Genomic DNA, 24,214 nt, shown 5'->3' with positions numbered 1-24,214 from the left:
AATCTGTGAGGAGTCCCAAATCCAGCCTCCTCAAGGCACAAGGAGCAGTGGGAAGGGCAAGCAGGACAGCTTTGCACTCAGAAGCATCAAAGCCCAGCTCCTGGCCCTGCACAGACACCCCAACAATCCCAGCCTGTGCGTCCCTGAGAGCATTGTCCAAACACTCCTGGAGCTCTGGCAGCCTCGGGGCCGTGCCCATTCCTAGTACAGGACTCACCTCTGGGAACAACAGCCCCAAACTGGGAGATTTCCCACGTATTTCACGGGCAGGGAGCCCTTGGAGCACAGCTTTCACTGGCCTGCACAGGGTCTGAATCCATGTGGGATGAACCCCTCCTGAATTCCCCAGCTCAGCACAGAAGTGTCTCCTCCTGCTCTGACTGCTGAACACCAGCCCCTCTGCAGCAGTCGCCTCTCAGATCGAGTCATCACTCACAAACATTGCCTAATTTTTCTTCCCTCTTGGATTTCTCAGCCAGAGATTAGTGACAGATTAACTTTAATTTTAACAGCCCTCGCTGTTCTCCAATTTGTCCCTCCCCTGCTGGCATGTGCTGAGACTAATTGCCTCTTCTTCTGACAGTGCTGTAGGGTTGACCTTGCCTTTAAAAGCACCAAGGCCATGCAATCCCACGTGCAGGGGCACTTCCCCCCATCCTGGCGGGTGCCAGCTCACCACTGTGCCCCTCACACAGCGACAAAGCTCCTCACGCTGCTGTTTCTGCAGTGTCAGAGGGTGCCTGGGCTCCTCACATCCCCCTTGTGCAAGATGGATGTCAAGGTGATTTTAATCATCTCTATCTACATATAAAGAGCCTCTGGAAAACAGCAAACATATCCATCTGCAAAGTTTTTTAGATAACAATCAAATGCTCCACACGGACATGGATGAGACCATCCTGTTGTTAAGGCTCTGGACAAGGACTTCAGGGTTTTTAGGACTCAGGGTTTTTAAGAAGTGGATGTGATTGGTCTGTATAAATACTGCAGGTGGAGGAGGTCTGTAGCAAAGAGGTAGAACAGCTTTTTGAAGCTGAAACGATGGCACTGGAACAAAAATAAATACACACAAACCAGCCAGAAATAAACAGGTTGAAAAACCAGAGAAGTGGTTCCTAATGATCAGAGGAGCTGGAGTGATACCTGTCCTAGAGGAGCAACGAGGGCAGCACAAGCACCTGGCTGCAAGCTGGTGCTCAACACCTTTGTGAGAAGGATTATGTGACCTGGTGACAGGTGACAGCCCAGGGCCTGATGGAGAAAGCTCCCTCCACGTCCTCAGAGATGTGCAACTCCCACGGCATCATCTCAGCACCTCCCAGCGTCTCCCTGTGCCCTAAGGAGATCCTGGAACACCCACAGGCATCTCGAGGCAGGTCTGCCTCGTTCATCCTTGTGAAGGCAGGGAGCAAACACAAACTGTGAAACTGGGAGCATGAATCAGCCCAAAAAGCCTCGAGCCTGCAAGGAGCAGGGAAGTGCCACTGCTGCTGCCACTGCTCCATCCCCACGGGCAGATGAGGGGCCTCCATTCAGCTGCTCTCACAAAGGTGTTATTTGGGTTGGTGGCACAGGAAGATTTCTCATCTCCAAAGAAAATCCCCACGTGGGGCATTCCTGGCTCGCTCCTTCCACCCTCTGTGCAGAGGCTTTGAGGCTCCTCGTGGTGCGAGGTGATGAAAGACCACTCAAAGTAATGATTTTCATGAAACCTTCTGCTTATTTTTCTGGAGGCACAGGGATGACAGGGCAAGACTTCTCCACAAGCTTCAGAGGCACCACAGGAATTTACCATCCCCATTCTCAGCTTCAAATTAAGGTAAAGGCAGCTCTGAATCCAGCTCTTGGAACAGGCAGACAACAACAGGCACCTTCTGGGCTCTGATTACAAGTGCTGTCCTACAGCTTGCATTCATCATCTCCTCCTCTCCGTGTCCCCAGGAAAAGGAAGGAATGCATAATGCAGTCAAGGTACCCTAAGGAGAGGGAATCTGGGAGTGACTGGGGAGGGGAAAAAGGGAATCAAACAAACAAACAAAGGAAATCCCTCTGAGGACACAGCCCAGGGCTGCCACGGGGTTGGATTCCTGAGTGACAGCACTGATGCCAGCACGGAAAGGAGGCAACAGTTCCTCCACTGAAATTAGCACTGAAAGCATCAACTGTTAAACCAAAGAACCACACACACCTCACCCCTGAGGCCACCAGCATCCCCCAGATGTCCCCTCCTCCCCAAATCTCCCCTCTGGTCCACACAATTGACACCTGGCACAGCCCAGGCAGGGCTGTGGTGGCACGCATGGAGTTTGTCAGATCCTGGGGGCAAAAGTCATCGAGCTCTTGGCAGAACCTGTCCCTGAGCTGTCCGTGGGGGTAGCAGCTGAAGAGGAACCAGTCCCACAGAGGCTGATTAGCTGCTGCTAAATGAAAAAGGTTTGATGTGGCGGGGACTGCGGAGGGTCCCAGAGCTATCGGCGGGGAACTCATCTGTATCTCATCAACATCCCAATTAACAGCCCCAGCACTTCACTGCTCTGTCTCAGGACACCAGCAGGGCCTGTGGTTAAGTGGAGACTGATCGGCCTCACTTAGGATGGGGAGAGCTGGGGTCAGGGTCTGCAGCTTCCTCCTTCTCTTCCCTAAATCACAGCCCCTCCTCGCTCCCTTCCCCCGTGCAGCTCCCAAACCTCAGCTGGTGATTTACAGCAAATCACCCTGCTGGAACTCTGCAGTGGTTTTTAGAGGGGCAAAGAAAAGGGGGGAAAAAAAAAATAAAAGGGATGACATTTACCAAACCCAGCCCTTGTCAGATCTATAGATCACCAGCACATTAATGAGCTTGTGCTTTATGGAGCATCCTGCGAGCAGAGAGAGCAGCTCTCATATGGCTGTGGAAAAAATTCCTCTGGTTAAGCTAAATCAGGAAAGGACGTGTTTGGTGCGTTACATAAACGTATTAAAAATTGGATGTCAAAAAGCCCTGCCTCTCCCTGCCCAAAAGCAGCAGCAAGTTAGAGAATCTAAGTGGCTCTAATTTGCTTGCTGGCTGGATCAGCCTCAAAATTCGGTGAACTCTCCATCAAAGCTGATGAGCTGGAAGCCCCTGTGGCTCCACTGGATGGAAGGAGAGAAAGGAGGAGATGGAAAGAGAGGAAGAGAGGAATGGGCAGAGTTAAAATGAGCTTGGTTAAAACCAAGCAGGGAATAGAAGTGTTTCAAACAAATCAGTTCATACAACCCTCGGGAGCAAGATTGTCTCCAGGATGTGAATGTCTGTTCTTTACCCTGTTCCTTTAATTAAAATATTTCTAATGATTTATTTAGTCCTTTTCATTAAAAGAAGCTAGGCTGGCAACAAGAAAATAACCATTTATGGCACAGCAGGGCTGCCTTTGGCTTCCCTTAGCAGGAATGTGGAGGGGAGGCAGGTTGGGCAGGAGCCTGATGGGTCTCACAGCTCTCTGGGGATGCCCTTCCCAGTCAAACACATCTCAACAAACTCCTTCAGGCTGGGAGGGGCCCTGACACCCCTCTGGGCACTGCTGTGGGTCAGGAAAAATCCCTGAGAAAGGGAGAGAAGGTGGAAAAGCTGTCACAGGAGCAGTTTTATATAAATCAGCTCATTCCTGGAAGGTTTCTGACAGGACAGGGCTTGCAGCCACCCCCAAGGCACTGCCCTGTCCTTCCAGCACTTTTTCCCTGTGGCTGGAAGTGCTCCATCCCCAGTGCACCCCGACGGGGAATTTGGAAGGCTTAATCCCAGCACAGCTTTCCTGGGCATCTCACAGACACAAAGCTCCTTATTTACCGAGCTGTTACAACAGGTCAGGAAAGGTTTTCTCCTGTCACACCAGGTTTGTGGGGAAGAGAAGAGGCTTTAGTCTCAGGGCAGATCAGGCTGCAGTCACAGCTCCCTGCGGAGCTCTGGGGGAAGCTCTGCTCCAAGAGGACCTGGGCGTTTAACGTGAAGTCCCTGCCACATCCAAACACATCAAACCAAAGCTGTCTCGGGGAGCTTTGCAGCATTTCCTTCCCGAATCCAGCTGAATGCGTGCTCCTGTTAATGCAGATGGGCTTGGATCTGTCACTTCTGTTCAGAGGGTGATGGGCTGGGGAAAGGATTAAAAGGGCATTGATGCTGTGAGAGATCTCACTGTGGGGAAAATGCCATCCTGATCGCCCCTGCTCGCTCAGAGAAAGGCACCATCAAAGCCAAGCTGTCACTTGACAGGTAAGAACTGGCAGGTAACATCCTTGCCAAGGCTGAAATTCACTGCTGCCAGGCCAGGGGAGGGTTCCTGGTGCCAAAATGCTCTGTTGGTGAGGGCAGGATACAATAGCTTTTGTTCTCTGCCAGCATCTAGAAGTGGCAATCTCTGAGAAAAGGGCAGCAGTGGAGCTGTCAGCAGGGAAACAAGACTGACGAAACCACTTGTTTTCTGGGATTTCTACTTTTTTTTGCCTGAATGAGGTTTGGATTTACCAGCAAATTCCTTGGATTGGTGTCATGTAATCACACCAGTCTGATACCTGTGGTCCCACACAGTTATCCTTAACTTCAGCTCAAACCAGAAAATATGGCTCGGGCAGAAAGTGTGAGATGAGGAAATACCACTCGAATTAATGATTTTAATGAAATCTGCTCAGTGTTCTGTGGGCAGAGGAAAGCTGTGAGGAACCTACGAGCACTGAGACAAACGTAAATGAGAGTGTGAGCTGAGCAACCCTGTTGGAGAGGAACCATCAACCAAGAGTGAAATGAGCTTGAACTTCCCCACACAGGGGAGAGATGGTGGGGGGCTCCTGACATGGGATTGTCCCATTTGCTCTACCTCCCAGAAACAGTTCAAAAAGGTTCACAGCACCCCCTTTTTTCCCCATTTCATGGAAAATCTTCCCATTTTTCCCCATTCCAAATAATTTTGAGCAAATGCAGCCACAAGCTTTAGAACAAAAGGGTTGTGAGCGTGAGCTTGCAGCTGGCACAGACTCCCCGCCCCGAATTAGCAGCTGTGACAGGCCAGAGATTGGCTCTGGCATCACCCCCTCCAGGGCCTGATAGATCAAGACAAATCTAAATGATCCTGAGGCGCGTTCCTGATGAAGTCAAAGGCGCCGTGTCTGCCAGCCGGGGCTCAGCCGGAGCTACGGTGACACCCCGAGCACCTCACGGTGCAAACCATGGGGATCCACAGCCCCTTTTTGCCCCCAGAGGGTCACCCTGAGCCAAGGACACCCAGGACACGCTCCCAGCCCTCCCTGGCTCTGCCTCACCTGCCGGAAGCCGCCGCGTGTGTGCTGCAGGATTTTCAGGGCATAGTTGGAGCGTTGGCCTTTGCTGTTGAATTCGATGTGGCCGGTGAGACCTTCCAATTCTACCTGTCCAAGAGAGACTCAGTTACAGCGCCCAGCGAGGCTGCCCCACCCCAGAGCCCCCCTCCAGAGACAGGAGGGGTGGTCCCACACACACCCCACACTCCCAGCAGGAACAATGCTCTTGTCTCAATCCTAATTATTTTTGGAGTCTGGATAGAGGAGAAAAGACATGGAGAGGAGCAGGGAATCAGCAGCAAGAGGTGCAGGACTCCCCAGATTTCCTTGCTTTGGAAAAAGCAGCTCCACATCCCCTCGTTGCCTCCCTCCATCCAAGGCCAAGACCACTGGGTGTCCAAGCAGCAGAGTTATGGGGAGCTGGAGGATTTTGCTGTCCCTAGCAAAGGTGAGATTTAAAACAATGGGCCAAAGTGGTACAAGGCTCAGCTGAGCTTTCCTTTGCGGGGAAAAAACCCCCTCATAAATAAAAAACCCCTTATAAAATTTCCTTGTCTCAGCTGCACCCAAACAGACTCAGAAACCTCCTGCTGCATGCTCACCTCAGCTCTGACTCTGCCACAGGGATGGAATTTCAGAGTGTTCTTGTGCCAGTTTGGTCCCAGAAATGACAACTTTGAGTTCAAAGGAGCCCAGACCCATAGGGGAACTCGCATCTTGCCCTTGAGCTCTGAGCAATTGTACTGCGTGATCTCATATCAGCTCAAGTCAGAGCTCAAATCACTTCAAAACATTCAGACTTTAAAAAAAAACCAATTGAATTCCAGCTTTTCTGCAGCAAAGCCTGAAAAAGGGAGAGTTTCATGTCGTTCCAAGGCCGGTGACAACCCAAACCCCCAGATCTCTCTTTTCACTGCCTTCAAAAGCCAGCTGGCAGCGAGGAGCAGCCCTCAGCCCCTCTCACCATTCTCAGGTAGTTCATGAGGCTGGTGCCGTGCTGCCAGATCTGCGCCGAGCCGCAGGACAGGGGCTTGACGCCGATCTCCTGGCTGCGGTTGAGCTCCTGCACCGCCGTCACCACGGCGTACACGGCGTCAAACAGCAGCGCCGAGGACAGCTGGGGGGAAAGGCAGGGAAAAGTCAGCTGGAGGGACAAAAATCCACCTTCCTGCTGCACCTTGGAGCTGGAGAGTGCTCTGTGCATAGCCTGGGATCAGCTGGGGTAGCTGTTGCGTGCTTGTTTCATCCGTCACCGTCATCTCTCTGTCTCTGTTTGTCCTTGCTCCTTCCCAATCCTTTCAGTTTCTGCAGTTTTCCTTTCCTAATCAAAGGAGGTTTTTTTGAGCATTTTGGGGGCCCTGATCAAATCTGCTGGCCAGGGGGAATGCTCCTGAGAGAACCAGGAATTGCCAGGGGGAATTGCTCCTGAGATCCTGTGCCTGCTCCCACAGAAGGGAAGATGGTGCTGCTTCAGCCATCACGGGTGGCCTTGTCCAACCCCTTCTCTAACAGGCAGACCCACAAAAAATGAAGTTTTGCTCGATCTGCTTGTCAAGCAGCCAAACCCTGCCTTTCAGACCCCACAGACATCACTCATCCCTCCTACAACCTCCAGCTCCCTGCTGGAACAGCACTGCTGAGGGAACGTCCAGAGTGACAGAGCTCACCCCCTCTCCTTCTCACCTTGGCTTTGGTTGCCTTTCCCAGGTTTCTCTTTGTCCATCCAGCCTCACAAACCCCGTTTCTCGCCCATGCACAACAGTTTCCATGGCTTTGGGCTCGTTACCAATCAGCCATTTCCTCCCTCGTGCTCACTGTTGCGAGTGAGATTTCACTTTTAATTACTGTCACCTCCTGACTCTGCTGGAATTAAGCCGTTGCAGCTCATTACTATCAAGGCTGCATTTTCCTCATGGATACTTCCAGGAGCATCCTCTTCCCATCCCAGCTCCTGGCAGAGGGTTCAGTCTCTGGCCTGGGGCTGCTTTCCCCACCTTACCCTGGCTGTGGCTTCCAGCCCTGCAGTGGCATCTGCATCCTCTCCTCCTCTCAGAGCCTGACCAGCGGCCCTGCAGGGACAACCTCACCCAGTTCAGTGATCCCAGAAAAATCTTTGGCTTCCACTCTGTTCCTAATTTGGACTCAACCCTGCTTGATTTTACTCAGACCACTGGTGAGACCTCACTGACCACACTGGTGTGGGATCAGGCACTCAAAAAGCAGCACAAAACCCTCAAAACCTACAAGCTATCCTAAATTAAAGGCAGGATTCCAGCCCAATGCCATCAAAACCTCGAACACCAGCTCTGACAGCACCGGTAACCTCTCACTCCTCCAACCTGCTAAGGCTGACCTAAACATTCCCCTCCTGGAAAGCCTTTTCCAGAGATTCTTAAAGAAGCTGATAAATCCTTTCTCCTCATCTTTATTTTTTCCTTCAATACAAATTCTTTCCCTAACAGAGCTTCTCCAGCCCCTCCTGTCCTCAGCCCCTGTTCCATGAAGCTCTTTCCATACACTTAATTTTAATTACGAACTTAATCCCATCCAGGTTACAGGATGTCACACCCAATCAGCAATTCTTTCCCAAATCAGGAACTGTGTTAACATCAGCCGGACAAATGAAACTGTTATGAGACCAAACACAACCCCACAACCCAAAGTTTCACCCATTTCCTACCAAATCCGAATATTGGCCCAGCATTTTTAATTGTCTCCTGCTGGGTTTCCATTTCCATTTCCCCTGAGCAGTTAATCCCTTATTAGCTGGTGAGCGAGAGACTTGTAGATCTCAGTGAAGCATTTGACATTATTGATTGGAATGTTTTACTCCTGAACTCTGGAAAATTCATTAGGATTTCTGCCAGCACCCTTTATGATTTCAAGCAATTTAAGTATTGGGGAGGGTGTGGAGATGCACAGGATCAAGTCCTCATGGCATGGAATAGGAATCCCTTCCCTGCAGCCTGACTTTGCATGGAACAGGTGTGAACCACAAAGTTTTGAGGTCACAACTTTCAACAGAGGAGTGAAAAAAAACCCTTTGGAACATCCTCCAGGCAGATCCAGCCAGAGGGATCAGTCACTGCCCTCAACTTTCCCCATGTCACCTATAAAAACCTCTCACTACTTTTATATTCTCGTTTCAAACCACAGCTTTGTCCCTCTGTCACAAAAAAGCCAATTTGCCTGCTAACAAATTGATCCTCTCCCTCTCCTGCAGCGTCTGATTTGTGCAGAGCCCTGTTGGTTTTGTGCCCCTCTGCAGTATCAGAGCTCCAGGGAAAATCCAGGGGGTTTGGGGGACTTCCCTCAATCCCCAAAGCCAAATTCTTGACAATCCTTGACACTGAAACACGAACAGGTTTGGCTGCTCTGGGTTTTGCCACATGGGGCTTTTTTCTCTCCCTAAAACATTGTCAGCTGTGTCTTTGCCCCCAAACCCAACACGGGGAATTAAAACCATTAAAACCCTGTGAAATAGACTTTGCAATCTGGATTTTATTCAATGACATAAACACTTAATTACAAACATCTGTTTTAGCCCAAATTCTAATTACCAAATCTAGCCATCTGTAATTTGAATGATTTTCTCTGATTTCCTTTCTTTGCAATGTGATTAATGAGAACGGCATTAGAGCAGGCAGCTCCCTCCTCCTTTGTCAGATGCTTCCTCAGCTCCAGCAAGAAGGCCCTGGGATTTCTGCAGCTCACAGGAAACCTCCCTCCTGTCACTTCCAGCTGTTGAGCTTCCTTTTCTCCCTTCAGGATGAGTTATCCCATGGGATAACTCCTTCCCAGGGCTACGAGGGGAAGTCCTAACACAGAGGGACACTCCCTGCTGGATTTCCAACAGCAGAGGCAGAAAGGTCCTGGATTCAGCTCACAGACAAAAGAAACTCTGCCTGGGAATATTTCACCTCTGCTCTGTAACTTGCCCACCCTCAAATCCTTTTCCCACCACCTGGGGCGTGGCATTTTGAAGAATTCCAGTCCCTCCAGGCATCACCCTCCCACCTGCAGGTTTTGCTGGATGCTCAAGACAACGCGGGCTACGAACCTGCAGTGAGAATTTTCATTTCCCTGTCGCACCTGCTGCCGGTTCCTGCTGGCTCCTGTTTGCACTACGAGGAGGAAATTTGTTTTTAATGCCTCCCAACAGCCCCTGCAATCCAAAAAGGAATCTTCCTGGTACAAATCCATGGAGACTGAGCAGGGCAAGCTGATTCCAGCTGCCTCTGGGTGGGAGGGAGCACAGGATGGTCCCAGGCACGTGAGCTCAAGTCAAGCCAAAGGATGAAGACACAAAGGGCAAAAATCTCCTTATTTGCCTCTTAAGGATCCCTTCGTGGCGACAATGAGGAGGTTTCCAGCAGCTCAGCTAGTCAAAGGGGCTCTGAGTTCATTGAAATCCATGCAAAGGGTTCAGCTGATGATATTTTCCTCTCTCCCCCCTCCCCCAGCGGCAGCTCCCTGCACCTCTGCTGTGGCAAATCTGCTTTGCAAACTCTCCCAGTTGTGGAGAATCCCTGGGGAATCCTCCAGTGCTGATGTGCATGCTCCCCAGGGAGATGCTGGAGCAGGAGCACAGCTCAGCCCCTCGGCATCTGCCTGAGCCAGCCCCTCCTGTGCCATCTGCAGCCACAATCCCTTCTCCATGAGCCATTTTCCTGGAGTTTAAACACAGGGACAAACTCCTTGAGGGAAACACCAAACCAGAGCTGCATCACCCCCTGCACTCACAGAGAAATACAATCCAAATTAAGATTAGGTTTGAACTTAAAGCTGTGCCCCCAGTCCAGGACAGAGGAGCTCTGCTCGCCAAGGTCCTTTGGGCAGTTCTGACTTTCAGGATCTCCTTGGTATTTTCCACATTGGGAGGCTCCCCTATAAATCACAGATGGACACCCCAAGTCCTCTCCTACCTACTTAATAAAAATGCTCTGCCCTGGCTCATCCTTCCCATTCCTGGACCAGCATCTCCCCACAAAATCCAATCCAAGGTACAACGGCAGCCTGGGGATGTCCCTGAGCTCTTTAGCACAAGGTTAAATAGGATTAAGTAATTAAATTATTTAATAATATAAACATTTTTTTTAAAAATTATTTAAAGGCCCCTGCATTGCTCAGGACTATCCTGAAGCTCTTCCCACAAGGTTTTCCCGATGGTCTGTCACAGCTCCCAGCTCAGGGAGGTTCTGGGGGATGGGAATGGACTTCACTCACTGCTGGCCCAGTAAAAGGAGCGTGGTCGCAGTTCTCCTGCCAGGACTGGTTGAGGCTCTGCACGAACTCTTGGAAGAAGGCGTGAGACTGGTTGAAAATGGAGAATCCCAGGATGTTGACTCGGTCGTCCAGCAGGCTGTCCAGACGCTGGAGGGAAAACTCCTACAGCAGCCCAAAACATAAAACAGGATTAGAGGGGAAAACAGGCCCTGAAAGCTTCAAACCCACTCAGTGCCCTCGAAGGGAATGGGACCACGGAGCTGTGAGACCCTGGATGTGAAACCCACCCAGGTGTTGAAGGGAGAGCCTGGGGTTTAACCAGGATTTGACTCAGGTGCTGCTCATCTCAGGCTTTTGACAAAGATGTCAACTAAGTTCAGTACATCACTAGCCAAATCCCACAAAAAAACCCCCAAACCCTCCAAAGAGGGTGTCACTCACCTGCAGAGTGAAGCTGCTCTATCACCACATCCAGTCTGGGGACACCAAGTTTCAACTGTTAAATTAAATCAGTTCTTTCCCACAGGGGCAGGAACCAAATTCTGCCTAACCCTAAAAAAACCCAATCGTGCCCTGCTCCTTTGTGCTGCCAGGTACCAGGAGGAGATGCCACCCTAATGCCCTGGGGAGGGTGGGAAGGCACCTCGACTGTGGGTTTTGGAGCTGGGAGCCTCCTCTTGCATTTCTGCAGGTGGTAAGAACTATAAAAACGACTACATGAAAAAAATTAAAGCAAAAAGGGAGGGCTCTGTTTTGCTCCTCACATCCATAGAAGCAGCTACACAACAAAGCCTGGAGAAGAGTACAGCCCTCCTTGTCCTATTAGCCAGGAATAAATGCCCCTTCCTCACTAATTTCTCTTCTGCTAATTGCTGAAGTGGAGTGAGAAGGTGGGAGTGACGGTTCCAGCAACTGCTGGATGCCCATCACGGATACAGCCGGCCCTGGGCTCTGTGGGCGATGAGATTCCAGCAAGTCGAGCCATTTTTTATCTTTGCTGGGCACGCAGGAGCAATTCCTGTAAAGCTCCCAAACATGGGACTTACAAGACTATTCCAGCCCGGCCAGCTCCCACGGGAAGGTGATCAAGCCCAGGATGAAGCGCATTTTGGACACGGTGCTACGTTAACGTTGGGTAACGTGAAATTGCCTGTGAACTATTGATTCATTTGAATGATATTATCCCCCTGCCTCGCTGACAGGTGATCCATTCACCCACGGCATCCTGTCAGCCCAGCAACGAGGGCAGATGGCTAATGAGGAGCTGGGCCTGAGGAGATGCCGGCTGCAGGCACGGCAGCAGGAGGGATGTTAAACCCCTGTAAAATCCTCTCTCCCCGCAGCCAGAGCCCTGAGGCAAATTGTGCAGGGCACCAGGCAAACAGCTGCCCCGCTGCCCTCTTGGCTTCGGGATATCCAGGAGGAAAATGAGATGTTTTGTACCGGAACATGCACAAAATCCAAGGCTTCCTTCTCGTGCCAGCCCACCCCAGCCTCAGGGAAGCTGAAATTAGTGTGTTTGTTTATTTATTTATTGTGCCTGTTCTCCCCTGAAAACACTTCCAAGCTTTTGAAGTTGAAGGTTTTGTTACGCTCTGATCTTTAAATTAGCAATTACTGGGTGAGGGAATGAAGTGGTCTCACTTCATGAGGGGAAGCTGAGGCAGGGGTGAGATTCACTCCAGCCAGGCACAGCCACAGGGCTCAACCCACAGGTCCTGCCTGCCCTGACTGGCTGAGTGCCACGGTCAGAACCAGCCCCTGAAGGGACCTTTTCCCACTTTCCCTGGGCAAATTCCACACTGCTGCCCCGAGGCAGCTGCCAGGACTCTCTGCCTGCAAAACAACCATGGCCAGACCCCGACAGGCTCCCCCAGAGCCAAGAACTTGCTCTGGTTCAAACGTTACCAGCAGCTTTGCCTGGCTCCCATCACCCCTGGCTACTTTGTGCAAGCTTTGGTCTTTTCCTACAGCCAACCCTGTCCATATCCATCTTTTCCCAGGCAAGCCTCCAGCTGCAGAAAACCCCATTTCTGTGGCTGTCACGTCCATAAAGCATCACCTCTGTGACACACAGGGGTGGCATGGCCTGTACCCGACCCCTTCCACCCACTGCTCCCTGTCCCTTCCCTCTGCTCCAGCTCCAATCTTTGGCCATTAAATGTCTTTCCATCAGATGAGCACAAAGGCAGCCAGCAGAGCGGGGTCAGGAGGAAATGAGCCGTGAGCTGCCTATGCAATGAGATGGAGATGAACCACCCTAGGGGACACGCTTCGTTTGCAGGGGGATAAGAGAGATTTGGTAAGGTCAGGCTTTGCTGCAGAGGGCAGAGGGGTGAGAGAATCCCGATACTCCCGAAGCTGCCAGCTCAGCTTCTGTCCCTATTTGTTGGGGTTTTTTTCCCTTTTTACACACTCATTCACCACGCTTGACATTTCCAAACCCACGTTTTGCAAACAAAACCTCATTTGCTATTCGAGACCTGCACCTCTCAGCTGATTTCCCACCCGTCCTGCCTTCCTTCCATGCTGCAAGAGGCAAACACAGGCAGGACAAGGGGTGGAAAACCCCTGATCTTAGGGGTGTTTTCAGCTGGAGAGCCAACGATTTCTCCTTGAGGCATAGTGAAATTGATTCCTACACAAAACAGTTTCCCAGCTGCCTTTTTCTCCTCCTGGAGTTACTCTCCCTCATTCCCAGTGCCGGATGGTGCTTTTACAGGATAGAAGATTCCCAATGCAATAACAGCAAAGAGCCATTAGGAAAATAACTCTCACATCCTGTTTAAAAGGGGACTCCAAGCCTCCTCCACCTGTGCAAACACAGCTTTGTAACCACAGGCTTTCAGAAAATGCCATCCAAATGGGTGCAAACAGCAGCTCCCTCATTTCCTCCTATTCTATCGGGGTTTTTTTATTCCTCTCCATACATTGGAGGAATTGCAGTAATTGCCTAAAACTTGGCCCTCAATCTCAGTCCAACCCGAGGCACAAAGAAGACCACCAGGAATCACGCCAAGGTGAATTTCAGGGACACAAATCCTGCCCGCCTGAATTCCTCCCCCTCTTTCCACTCCTTTTTTTTAAAACACCCACCGCATGTCAATATTCTGTTTCAAAAGACCTCGGTAAAAAATTAGGCCTGGAGGATCTGCAGCCAAAATTAATGAACTTTTTTACAGAAGAAAAATCCTCAGGCCTTGCTCCAACCACAGCGAATTCGGCAGCAGCACGAGCAGGCAATTACGGTGTAGATTTTGTGACTGCTACTACAGGGCTGCAACCACTAAACGTGTGCTGTTAAATAACAGCACTTAGCAATTCCGTGGCACTCTGTATTTTCCGAGTGCTAGGCACACATTAGCTAATTGAATTCCACGGGGCTCCCTGGGAGACGGCGCTGGAGGAGTTATTAGAGGATGAAGTCACTTCCCGGGTTCCTGCAGCACTCGACCCGCACTCTCACTTTCCAGCAGCACACAAACCCCACGGAATGACCCCAGCATTGAGATCATTGGGAGGACCTGGCTGATAAAAGCCACAGAGCTGAGCTCTGCGGTCCTGAAGCCGTGAGATTGGATTTTCCGGCGTTGCCGGGCGTGAGTTATGGTCAGAACTGCAGGATGCAGTCCCCGTTCCATTAGGGACACAAAGCCATCAGGAACAAGCGTGTTACTCAGTGCTTTGCAGGTCTGGATGGAGGATCAGCTGATCCCGACCAGGATTCAGCACCCACAAGCCCTCTCCCACCTCAGCTGGCACCGAGGCTCCTGCAGCACCCCTGAGTTCGGGAGGGAATTGTCCCTCCTGCCCTGCCCGTGCCGCTCTGTGACACCCCGGCAGTGACACGCTGCCCCTCGCACTGGCACTGGGCCAGGGTGCCTCAGCATGGGGGGAATCCTGCCTTGGGGCTGTTATACCTGGAACACAGAGGAGGAAACTGAGGTGCACAGTAAAAACCAAGAGACTGAACACCTGGCAGCACGGCTCGTAGAAACACAGGACCATGGAGTGGTCTGGGTTGGAAGGGACATTAAGCAGCATCTCATTCCACCCTGACGCCTTCCACCATCCCAGGCTGCTCCAAGCCCTGTCCAACCTGGCCTTGGTCACTTCCAGGGATGGGAATTATCTCCACAGCTTCTCTGGGCATCCTGTGCCAGGGCCTCCCCACCCTCACCGGGAAGGATTTCTTCCCAATATCCCGTCTAAATCTACCCTCCTTCACCTTAAACCCATTCCCCCTTGTCCTATCACTCCATGCCCTTGTGAAATCCCTCTCTAGCCCTCTTGTAGGTCATGTTTAGGCACTGAAGGTGCTGTGAGGTCTCCCTAAAGACTTTCTTCTCCAGGCCAAGCAGCCCAGGAGAGATGTGGGTTAAAAACCTGCCTTACAACGCAAAACATCAAAGCCAGCATTCATCTATCAGCATCTCACTAATGAGGCATCATCCCAAATCTGCAGCTAAGCAATCAACTCCTAGGCTAAAGGAAATCCCAGAAATTGTGGCCAGTCCTTCCTTCCCTCATCACTCATCCTACTGCTTCCCAACTCTGGCAAGAAGAGGCTGGAGCACAGAAAGGGCCAGCCCAGCAGGAGATTGTCAGTGTCACAGCGGCCTGCCTGGCAAAAAAACCGATTTTAAAGTGTGGAGCTGCCTGCCCTGCCCCGCCACGCCAGGATGTCCCTCCGGAGAGTGGCTCCTGGTACCTGCTGCCCCTGCAGTGGCCACTCTGCTGCTCAGCACTGCAGCAGCTCCTGAGCTCCTTCCAGCAGCATCGATTTTGCCGGTGATCCTGTTCTGCAGCCCGCTGTGTGTGCAGGACCTCGATCCTTATCTCGTTTTTAATAACCCGGAGCGCCCGGGCAGCGGGAGGCAGTGAGTGGTGCCTGCAGGCTGGGGACGAGCCTCAAGAGGGGCTCCTGTCACTGCCAGGGACACCCAGACCTTCCCACACCCCGTCTGACCTCATCCCCAGCCTCTGCAAGGAACAGCATTTGCTCAATTCAGGCAGCACCAAGAGCAAGATGCCTCCCTCCCTCCTCTCTCTCCCTTGCACACACACAGTTTTATCTTCCTCTCCTAATCACTGCAAGGACTTTATTGGATTTTTGGATCTGCTGATTAACAGCCTCCAAAACACCCTCCAACACTCTGCTCAGCAGGAGAAACTCACTGCTGTAATCGCAGCAGAGGCTGCACTCACCTTGTCCCCCTCCAGCCCCTCTGACAGCACCAAAAGCTGATTTACACCAGGCCCAGGACACTCTGTGCTGTTCCTTCTCTTTTTTTTATGTGGGATGGGAAAGGAGAACTCTGGGCCAAGGCTTCCATTTTCTATTAAACCCTTGCTCTGGCAAAACTTCCTTGTCCAGAGAGTTTGGTGCTTAGAAAAGCTCTCCAAACCCAGACTGCAATGTCCATGCTGAGATTTCTTGGCAGCTTTTCTGCAAGAGCCAAATCTGCAGTGCCAACTCAGCACAGCTCTGGTGACTTCACTGCTGACATCACCAATGTGTGCCGATATCAACCATTTTAGGGTTAATAAAGTAGCCCAGAGAAGGTTTTTGGGCAAACTGAACTCCAGGGAGCCTCTTCCCAGCTCATGGAAGGCAGAATGACCACACTTAACCCAAAAGGAGCTTGAGCCTGCAATGGTCAGTTCTTCACCCCCTGACCCAAAGTGACCAATTTTTCCCCCAAATACCACCTCAGTTAGAGGTGGAGAAAACTCTGCCTTTTCCTCTCTGCATCCTGTTGCCCTCAGAGCCGAGCTGCCAAGTCTGTTAATCATTCCAAAGCTCCCCTCAGAACACATTTATTTGTTTACTCAAGTGGACAATATTATGTTAAGTGCTTTCTATGGTTTTCCTGAAAGGCTCCATTTATTTATAAACTATCGACGGAGTCAATAAGTTTCTAATGGGCCACATGTAAAAATCAATTTCTCTAGGAGGGGAAAAAAGTCATCACAGCAACAATTTGAGTAGGTAAGAGGATGGGGTAGATCCACTCAAGGCAACACTAGTTGGCCATTCAGGTAGGGGAAGAGGAGCTGTGACCTCAGGGAGCTCAGGGAGGATTTAGGGGAACTGCATTTATGTCTATAATTGGATTTTTCTTCCCAAAAAAGCATCAGCGTGCCATATGGGTCTTGAATCTCCTCATGCAAGGCCAGCTGTTATTTTGGAGGCTGTTCTTCAAACAAGAACAGCACTTTTAGGAAAATACACTGCCCAAACTTCGACTTCTCTGCAGGGAGCCCAAGACTTGGAGAGAGAGACATCCACAAAGAACAAAGAGGTCAAGTGCTAAATGTTGGGACCTAAAAAAACCCAGCTCTTGGAAAAAAAGAGGTGGGAAGAAGGGCAGAGGGAAAGAGAGAGGTTTGCCCTCACCTCAGAGGGGCTAGGGTGTGTCTGAGAGAATGATTTACCCAAAAACTGGGAATCAAGCACAGGAATCTGGTCAGAAAGTAAAGAAGACTCGGGCAGGCAGCAAAAGGCAGGGAGGCCCAGCTCCAGCTTTGTCTAAATCCTCCTTCCCTCATGCTAACTAGAATGAGGAGAAATTGCTTTGGCAGCCTTGCAAAAACCTGATTTGTTTGCCCTGCTACCACATGCCACTGAAAATATGATCCATAAATCCAGGCAACGATCGGGGCTCTCCAGAACACTTCGCATCAGCTGCTGGGAATCAGGAAGGCTGGCTGGGCTGAGAGGGGAGATTTGTCACAGAGAGACTCTGCCTTCCTCGCCTGGGCACTGAGAGAGAGGTACCCCTGGCAGCGGAAAGGCCAAACACCACAGCCTGTGCTGGAGCTTACGGCCAAAAAGATTATTTCACCAAAAAAAGGTAATTTCACAGAGCAGGACTGAAAACCTAAGCCCTGGTCAAAGCCTAATGTGTAGTTCCCTGTCCCTCTGCTTGATCTGACATCATTCCCTCCTTCCAAGGGATGTCACCCTGCTGACAAGCTACAGCTGAAACGTGTGACACTGTCTGCGGGATTTGGACACCAATTTCCCCTCCAGTTCCAGTTCCAGGCTGACAATTCAGCTTCGAAGCCCCTGTCCTGTATGAAGACCTCTTTATAAATCACCAAACAAAGAAGAAAAAGCAGGGAAACAACAAAAAAAGAACCAAGCCCAAACTGATTTATCTGGTCTGAGGGAATTGAACACGGCAGCTGTTTTATCAGCAACAACACCTGCACACAATTTTGTCAGGGAACAAAACTGCACCCCGTGAATAGCCCTGCCTGACTTAAGGCACTGGGAAACCTCCTTTACACCTTTCCCCTTACAGTAATAATTTTAATTGTTTCTATTATTCCCATCTAATGGCCTTGACAAATGTTTTGAAATTCAAACCCAGCCTGAGGTCCGTACGTTATTAAAAGAAAAAAAAAAACAAAAAAACAAACAGAGAGGGGAAAAAAAAAAAAAGACAAACCCAACAAGCTACACAAAATTAACAAGCTAAAAGAATTAATTGTAGCATGGGGTTTTGGAGGCATCCAACACCCCTCCTACTCTGTGCTGCTGATTTCAGGGATTTCCAGTGCTGGAAGGAACATTTTCTTCACGGCACAGCAGTCTGCTTGCAATGGTCTATTTATGCATTATTACTATTATTATTATTATTATTATTATTCATATCAGTGCCCCCTTACACAGCCGTGAGCTCTGTGGAGACCCAGACAGCCCTGCCAGGGAGAGGGGAAGGGATGATGAAGAGCTCTGAGCTCATCCCAGCATCTCTTCAAGGAATTTCATCCCTCCCAAAAGTCCCAGAGCAAGGGAACCATCACCACATGGAGATGCTGGAGAGAAATTTGGGTTGGATGGAGATTTTTCTGCCAGGGGATGGAGGACAGGAGGGCTGCCCCAAATGCAGGTGATGGATGTGGGGAGGACAAAAGCACCAGACCTGAGAGTTCCATTAGGACTCCTGGAAAACTTGCCAGGCTGCTGCTGCCGACACAAAGGGTCCCTGGAGCTGGCTGGAGGAGGCTGATAATGAATTTGCATGCAGGAAAGGAGCCCGTGGATATTTTTCCATCAGGCTGCTCGCCTCAGCTCCCACGGAAATGTGTCGGGGGCTGACGACGGGGTTCCTCCTCATCTGCTCCAGTGCTCTCCTAAAAGCTGGGAGAGCATTGGTGCCACTCCCTGCAGCCACCAGGCTGGGACAGAGGAGCCATCACCCCCAAAAATCCCCTTCCTGTGCCCCAGCACAGAGAATTCCCTCCTCTAACCCTCACAAGAGAGCAGAGCTGCACCACACCACGAGCTGTCGGCTGGGATGTGCTTATTAAATAAAATTAATGCTAAAAGACAGAAACAGAATTCCCCTCTAGAGCTGCAGGGCAGGTGTTTAATTCAGCATTTTATCCTATTTTCTCCTCTTTTTTTCTTTTTTGCCTGAAATATTTTTCCATCTCCAAGCAGCTCAGTGCTCTACAAACTCTCTATTCCCTTTCCTGATGGGTTCTCTCTCCATTTAAGCCATCTTTTTGCTTGCTCCCCCTGACAGTAGTTCACTATGATTTTATCTTTTCTGTTAGGCAGTGATTGCAGAACCTCAGAGGGTACATTAGGAGCTTGATAATCCCTCCAGATTTATGAGCCTAAATTGCTCACTCCCATCTCCAATCCCCATTTAAATATTACTAATTTCCTTAAACAACTCTTCCATCTGCCCAGGTTTTGTCTGATGTCACCTTTCCACAATGAACCCTGCCAAAAATCCAGTTAGTTCTGCTAAGGGCTGGGCTTTTGGACAAAGTGGTTAAAATAACCTGGGTAAACAGATTAATATCCTGAGAGCGTGAATGGCAACAAAACTCATTTCTTTCTCACCTGCCATAACTGCATTCCACGAGATGAATGGGTTTGAAAGGCAAATTTCACCTCCAGCAAATGCTTAATCACACCCGTGCTCGGGGATGGTGTGGGGGTGGAGGTGGGAGCTTCATTTTTAGAGTTGTTTCTGTTGTCTGAGCAGCATCCCTGAGCAGACTCCGCTGTGCTGGGGATGTGCAGGTGGAAATCCCTCACTGCGTGCCCAGCCCTGCTCTGTGGGACTGTGCCCAGGGTTGGGGAGGGCAGGTGGAAGAGGAACAGCTGTTGGGAGCAGTGGAAATCCTTCCTGGGAGTGGGGAATGGCTGGGTTTGGCAGATCTGGTGGGGATGGCACCGTCCCTCAGTGTCCCTCAGCAGCTCTGCCGGCACAGTGACACCGTGATTTAGGGCACAAACCACAACCCCCGGGCTCCATGCCTGCCTGATCCCCTCAGGAACATCCGTGCCTCTGCCTGTCCTGCCTATTCCAGGGGGATGAACAGGAGCAGTGAAGCTCTTGCTGGGCTGATCTATGGACTGAACACTGACAGGAACCCAAGTGCTGTTGGTCCAGCCGGGAGCCTCGCGGCCTTTTTTATTTCCTGCATTTCTCTCTCTCTGACACCTCCTTCCCCTTACCCCTTCTCCATTCTGTGCCCCAAGCGCTCCCTTGGCTCCCAACCCCTCCATTTCCCTCCTTCCCCTGCTCCTCTCCACTCCAGCTCCCCTGCCCACACGTTTGGCTCCAGCCCTTCCCGTCTGTCTCCCACCCAAACACAAAGCATGACTCAGCTCTCGGCTTCCCTGCCAGAAATATTAATGGAAATTAGAGAATAGGAGAATCATTTGGGCTGGGAGGCACCTGCACTGAATCCTCCAGGCTTCCATCAGCCCCACACCAGCACTAACAGCTGGGTTCCTGCTCTCCTGGTGGCACTTCCCTCACGCCTCGTGGCAGCCCTGGAACTGCCGCAGAGGGAGAAGTTTCTCTGATGTTTATTTTGGGTTTGCCCTGCTGCTGCCTCAGCCCATCACTCCTTGTTAGCACAGCTCTGTGGGGTTTAACCACACGATGCCCCCATTAATGTTATTAGTGGCCATAAAGCCAAACCACCGTGCTGGAGATAAACCCTGCTCTCAACATTTATGGGATCATCCTTCCTTTGTCTCGGGGAGCAGCGCAGCAGCAGAGCACAGGGCTGTGATGCCTTCCAATGCTCATCCCAGAGCATTCTGGGCTTTTCCCAGCACAGGGAGTGGGCTCGGGGGGTGACAACTCCAGCATAACACCCACAAATCAGGAAAATCGGGAAAATTGGGAGCCACCCATCTGCTGGAGCTTCCCATCTGCACATCTCATTGCTTCTGTCACAATGTCCACAATTCCTGCCTTTGGATGCCACACCAATCGTTTTCCACCTCCCAAAGACCAGTGCAAGCTTTCCCAGCTTTGCAGGAATGACACCTGAAGATTTTTTTAGCTTTTTGTGTGTTTTTCATACAATTGTAGCCTTGTAGCTTTTTAATATGTAGTTGTTCCCAGCACTGTTCCTGCCCTTCCTCACATTTTAGAACAATAAGCCAACTCTTCCTAACACATTCTTGACGTCCTGGTTAGTCTGATTTTCACGACAGGAATTTCTAACGAGGACGTCTTGTTTTGCACCAGAATTTAAGAGACATAACAAGACACAGAACAACTTGGAGGGGCAGACCCAAGGGTGGGTTGCTGGGGCAACTGGTCCCTCATTGGATGTACCTGCTAGATGCACTAATTGACTAACCTGATAAACATTGCAGAAATCCAATACCAGGGATTTAAATGAAAGCACTGACAGCTTTCATTTAAAAACTGCTTTTGGAATTACTATTCTTGATGTTGTTTGGCAAGATTTTGCCTTTGGATTCTAGGCAGCAGGTGACACCCCTGCCTCCCTCCCTCCCTCCCCACTGCAGGCACGTGGCTCTTCCCAAGGATTCCGTGGGTCAGGGGGATCAGCTCCCATTAAAATGACTCCACACTCAGGCAGGAAAAGCCAGGAAAAACTCCTTACCAGATTAGTGAAGATATAGGTGTAATAGGCAGACGCCATCCCCAGTTCAGCTGCCTGTGAAGGAGAGGAAAAAAGAGATTAAACCAGAGCCTGACAAGCTCCAATCTCCACTCCAGCAAGGCAGAGCCAGGGCCACGTTTTGCTTTTTCAGGCTTATCTCTCCCTGTGAGCGCCGCTATCTCCCTGCAGGATGGGAGGGTGGGACACAGCAGCACAGTTTGACCTGGAAACTGAGGTCTGGGGAAGCAATTTTTCAGCAGGACTGAGCCTACCTGGGGTCTCCTGCCCACGACAGCCCTGACAGAGCACCTGCACAGGGAGAAATGACCCAGCACTGCCCAAGCTGCAGCTCCAGACCCATGGGAGCATCCCCACTCCCTCCACAGCATTCCAAGATGGAATTCAGGGATTTCTGCATCCTGCAGGTGCATCCATCCAAGGACAAACTCTAAGGAAGATGCCTGTGGAAAGCAGAAGCTTTTGAACTCCCAACAGAACAGCTTTTTGAACCCTGGGCAGACTCCAGTGGTCCACAGAGACACTGGAAAGGTGAGGCGGGTCCTGCAGCACCAGCCCTGAGAGCTCCAGAACCCCTTGGGATGAGAAATTCCATTATGCTTTGGGAGGAAAATGAGGTTTCCTACTTTGGGTGTGGATGCTGCTTTGCTCCTGTTTTGGGACATAATGGGGGAAAACAGCAGCTGAGAGCTCCAGGCTTGTCCCTTCCACCACAAACACCACGATGGAGAGAGAAAGGCAGGAGAAGCCCTTGGGAGTTACAGAAAAAAGGACAATCAAGCCACTGGTGGTTTTCCAGTTTTATCAGTCAAATGTGGGCTCCAATCCCACAAATTAATGAGCATGGATGAGACCCAGTAACTCAGCCTGTTCTCAGAACTGACACAGGGCTGTGCTGGCCACAGAAATAGAAGAAAAGAGGGCAAAAGTGTCCAGGGATGCAGAGGGAAGGACACAGAATATTCCATGGGGATGATCTGTTCTAGAGATCACAGAGCAGATAACTGAAGCCCTTTCCCAAAATTCTCACTACACAAGGAGTTGGTTGTGGGAACAGATGCTCAGGAAAGTGGGGCATTAATCTGCAGATGCTCCTGGAAGCCTCTGTTCCACTGCCAAGCACAGCTGGTCTAAAATAAAGCTTCCAGACCCTGGCAAAGAGGTTTTCACAGCAGTCCAGACCACACAGAGGAATGGGAGGCGAGGAGGGAAGGACCAAAGGCAGCACCTCCTGGTGCGAGTCCCTTTTTATCCCTCCCAGAAGCTGTGACAACAGGAAGTGAGGGAAGGAAAGACACAAAGAGGCGGCTTGGAGTGCACCTTTCCCTTTTCCTGCCTGTTCTTCACCTGCTCCTGTGGCTCAGGCCCAGCTGTGCCCAGCCCTTTGGCTGCCCATTGTCACCCTGTGCCTCGCCCAGGTCTCAAAACAGACACAGCAAAGCCGTTTGCTCAAGGAGCCCCCTGACTCCAGAGGAGGCCGCCTCATTTTTCACCCCCTACCAGCAAAACTTGGCACCAATTCCCCCTCCTCGTCCCTTCCTGGGGGCAGTGCCAATGCCAGCTCTCCCTGTGACTCACTTTGAGGTCCGAGTGTTTGGTTTCAAGGGCAGAAAACGCAGGTGAGCAGCACGGCGGCGCCTGCGAGCGCCTCTCCCATCCATTCACCTGCCCTGGCAGCTGGGAGTGGGACAGGCTGGGAACGTGGGGAGCAGCCATGTGTCTCCAGCCCATATGTGGAGGGTGAGGGATGAGAAACTGCTAATTCTTCTCGCTGTGCAGCACTGGGACAGACCCAGCAGCGCATTTTTCCTGCTGCTGGTGCCCCGTGGGGTGGGATGAGGATGCACCTGGTGCTCGCCACCACCATCCCTGGCTCCAGCTCTATAAAGAAAACACTTTCCAGCCTCCCAAGGTGCAAGAAGGTGCCAGATCAGGAGCTCTTTATTTATTGCCTTCTGTTCCTACAGTCCTCTAGCTGGAAGGACTGGGTTTTACTGGGAAATCCTGGCAATCTCTGACGTTTCTCAGTGGTGGCAGGAGGAGGCTGGAGCTGGGCAGGGAGATGTGGGTGCCTGGAGAGAACTGCTGTGAGCCTGTGGGAAGTCACTATAGCAACAGAGAAGGGGGACAGCCCTCAGCAGCCAGGCAGCAAAAGGGGAAAAAGGGAAAAAAAACCACACAAACCCCCCCCCCCCCCCGATTAGACAAACACAAAAAATCCCCCAAACTGCCTGTTTAGGAATAAAAATTGAATGTAGGGGAATAAAAATCTTCTGGGGGGAGTGAGGAACAATAAAAACATCCCTGCTGGCTGTCATCAGAGATAAACCTGACACAGGCAAGGCCTTTGGATGACACATTCCGTGATAAAACAGCCAGGACAGTGTGGAATGCACCAGCCAGGGGATCCCAGTGCTTGGATCATGCCTCTCTTCAGGAATGTGCTTCTTGTTCCCTCCAGGATGTGGGAAACTCTGCTCCATCTGGAGCCACTGCTCAGTTTTGAAGCAGGCTATCAAAACAAGCGCTAAAAACTGCAGCCAGAGACCATTTAAAAATAAACAGGATTAAAATAAAATCTCGGTTAATAAGACAATTAAAATTAAAAAAAATAAAAGGAAGAAGTTAGAGATATAATGGGAGGGGAAAAAAGGAGGCACAAGAGCACTGATGGAGTCATTTCAGAGCTGAGCAGCCCTTCACAGCTCTTTGATGGCAACATCCGCACGCACCACTTGTGGAGAGCAAACACATCCACTCAGAGCAATTAAACCATCACTCCCACACATCCAGCCCT

At 50.8% G+C, this 24,214-nt stretch overlaps 1 protein-coding gene across 3 annotated transcripts in view; it reads right to left on the bottom strand.

Annotated features, from left to right (window-relative positions):
• Window positions 1–24,214, bottom strand: part of GRIK4 (glutamate ionotropic receptor kainate type subunit 4) — a 177,303-nt gene that overhangs the window by 29,708 nt on the left and 123,381 nt on the right. For all 3 annotated transcript variants that reach the window (XM_010403873.3, XM_039564965.1, XM_019288611.2), the window contains 4 exons: window positions 21,400–21,453; window positions 10,498–10,659; window positions 6,236–6,388; window positions 5,275–5,379 (listed from right to left, as the gene is read on the bottom strand). In XM_010403873.3, the coding sequence (XP_010402175.1) occupies window positions 5,275–5,379; window positions 6,236–6,388; window positions 10,498–10,659; window positions 21,400–21,453 (474 nt within the window). The remainder of the gene's footprint in view (window positions 1–5,274; window positions 5,380–6,235; window positions 6,389–10,497; window positions 10,660–21,399; window positions 21,454–24,214) is intronic.

Source organism: Corvus cornix, chromosome 24, assembly GCF_000738735.6.
Source record: "Corvus cornix cornix isolate S_Up_H32 chromosome 24, ASM73873v5, whole genome shotgun sequence".
Taxonomy (NCBI): Eukaryota; Metazoa; Chordata; class Aves; order Passeriformes; family Corvidae; genus Corvus; species Corvus cornix.
This window is presented reverse-complemented; position numbering and strand designations above follow the sequence as displayed.